Source organism: Zingiber officinale, chromosome 5B, assembly GCF_018446385.1.
Source record: "Zingiber officinale cultivar Zhangliang chromosome 5B, Zo_v1.1, whole genome shotgun sequence".
In the NCBI taxonomy this organism is placed as follows: domain Eukaryota; kingdom Viridiplantae; phylum Streptophyta; class Magnoliopsida; order Zingiberales; family Zingiberaceae; genus Zingiber; species Zingiber officinale.
The window spans coordinates 100985346-100988035 of record NC_055995.1 but is presented as its reverse complement, the minus strand read 5'-3'; the positions used below and the strand labels follow the sequence as shown (position 1 = coordinate 100988035).

The 2690-nt window shown below is 36.0% G+C and overlaps 1 protein-coding gene across 1 annotated transcript; it reads right to left on the bottom strand.

The window, feature by feature from the left end:
* LOC121985194 (protein PAM68, chloroplastic-like) lies at window positions 1-811 on the bottom strand. The gene has a single exon (XM_042538495.1). It carries the CDS (start codon window positions 721-723, stop codon window positions 157-159), a length of 567 nt encoding a protein of 188 aa, XP_042394429.1. The 5' UTR covers window positions 724-811; the 3' UTR covers window positions 1-156.
* Between the last annotated feature and the right edge of the window lie 1879 nt (window positions 812-2690).

Below are 2690 nucleotides of genomic sequence, written 5' to 3'. Positions count from 1 at the left end.
TACGATTGAAAACAGTTCTGATTAAATACCAAAAATGTTGAAGCATATTATCGAGAAATTCCATGAAACAAACGATGGAGCCCATCACGAAAAGGGAAACTAGTGGAAGAAGACAAGTAGTAGTAGTAGTAGTAGTACCGCTGGGGCGGTGGCTAGCTATTTCCCTTTAAGGCGGCCGCCGCCGCGTAGCGACTGCCAGAAGACAGGCCAGTTGCGCTGGGCTTCGGTCCAGCCCAGAAAAGAACCCTCCCGGAGCGGATCCCAACTGGCGGAGACGATCCCGTAGCTGATCCCCAAGAGGGACGCCCCGAAGAAGAAGAAGGAGACGAGGACGGGCACCCAGCTGGGAACGTCCAGCTTTGCCACCGCCTTCAGGTAGTAGAAGAAGGGAAAGAAGAGGAGTCCCACGAAGAGCGGGATCCCAATCGACACTCCCATCCGACGCATCATCCGGTTCGTCACCGCCTCCGGAATGATCCCGCCGCCATCGTCCTCGTCTTCGATTTCATCTTCGTCGTCTTCGTCGAATCCTGGCCTCTTATCACTCTTGCGGTTCTTGCCGGATTTCCGCGGCGAGGGGCCGAAGCCTCGAGGGCTATTGAGCGCCGCCGCGGATCGAGGCGGGTGGAGCCGAGAGCGAGGGATCAGTGATGGATCGGAGAAGCGGTAGGGGGATTGGAGAGGGGCAAGGGCGGTAGGGCGGAGGAAGGAGAGGGCGTTCATTCCGGAGCCGACGAGGTTTATTAGGTGGCTTCTCTGATGGTGGGAACGAGGAGGCTTATCCAGTTACTGATCAAGCTTTTGAGGTGGGATGGACATGCTCTGCTGTGTTTATATGGCCCCACAATATGAAAAATAAAATGAAATTTGATCTTGACATTACCAAAAAAAAAAAAATTGATGTCGTCAATTTATTAACGGGTGTATTTAAAACTATAAAATTCTCTCTCTATATATTTTATCTCTGTGACCGGTAGATATTACGTACGATGGACCACTAATAATATTAATTTTAAGATTTATATAATATCAAATGATGTTATTTTTTTAAAAAATAAGTATAAATATTGATTTTTTAAATATAATATTTAAGTAATAGAAGAAGAGTCTTAACAGACGGTAAAATTATTATTTTATAATATAAAGATTATAAATTTGAATTTAAAAATAGTCTCTTTAAAAAAATTAAGACTATATACAATTATCATTTTTTTTTTATGACCCTACAAGGCGGAAACTTTTGGACCAGATTACCCTTTTAATATTATAATGGTACTGATTTTTTAAATATAATTTTATTGTTTGAATATATACTACAGTGATTGATAGGTAGATATGTGTTTTGAGAATTTTACCATTCTACCTGCCTCTTCTTTTTAAAATATAAAAATAGATAAAATAATAGGTTCAAAATGTATTAAAGAAAAAAGATATTAATTTATGACCATGTAAGCTAATCCATTGGTTTGAATCTATTATTTCTTGTTGGTGTAAGATCACAGAGTTTATTAGTCAATCCATTAGGTTAAGTTGACTAAGTTGGATCCTTTAGAGGGGATGATCGAAAAACCCACTCTAGTTAGGTGTCAAACTTAATGAACGAACTGTTTACTGCCTTAAGCTAGTGAGCCAGATGGACTTGTTGGATGTGTTTCTAAATATGAATTCTAAATCTTACGAACTCAATTAAAAAACATAAAAGTTTTTTATCTAACCAATGGTAACATTTCGAAATTACTAAATTATATAGAATAGTTTATAAATAACCAAATTATGTACCCATTTTCATTTTTGCCCCTCTTATTGTCCCAGTCGAATCGATTTTTTATCCATCGAATTAATTTTTTTAGTCGGTTTTGATTGATTTATGTTTAAAAAATCACTAATCTTAATATATTTTGGTCAAATTGATGTTTGATAGCATTTTTACAATCATAAGAATTAGATGGACACATAGAAATAAGTTTTATGTCGTTTCGAGGTCTCTAGGTCCATCAGCCAATTTCGGCTAAAATCGATTGATGAACCTAGAGTCCTTGAAATGACATAAAATCAGTTCCTATGTGTTCGTCTAATTCTCTTGATTATAAAAATACTATTAAATAATAATTTGACCAGATAAATTGAGAGCATTGATTTTTTGAACATGAATGTGTCTGAAAAATTAATTCGTGTTAAAAAAATTACTACTCTAAATGTATTAGATCAAATTGATCTTTGAGGACATAAATATAATCATAAGAACTAGACAAACTCATGAAACCTCGTTTTACGTCATTCCAAACTCTCTAGATTATCAACTGATTTCAATCGAAATCGACTGATGGAACTAGAGACTTCATAATGACATGAAATCAGTTCCTATGTGTTTCTCTAGTTCTCCTGACTATCAAATAATAATTAAACCCAATATATTGAGAACAATCATTTTTTAAACATGAATGTGCCAAAAAAAACTAATTCATGTTAAAAAAATGACTGTTCTCAATATATTAGGTCAAATTGATATTTGATGGTATAGATATAATCATAAAACTAGACAAACTCATATGACCTAGTTTCACATCATTCTGAGTACTCTAGGTCAATCAACCGATTTTGGTAAAATGAACCTAAAGAGTTTCAGTCAAAATTAATTGATTGACATAAAGATCTTAAAATGACGTAAAACCATGTCCTATGTGTTCGTA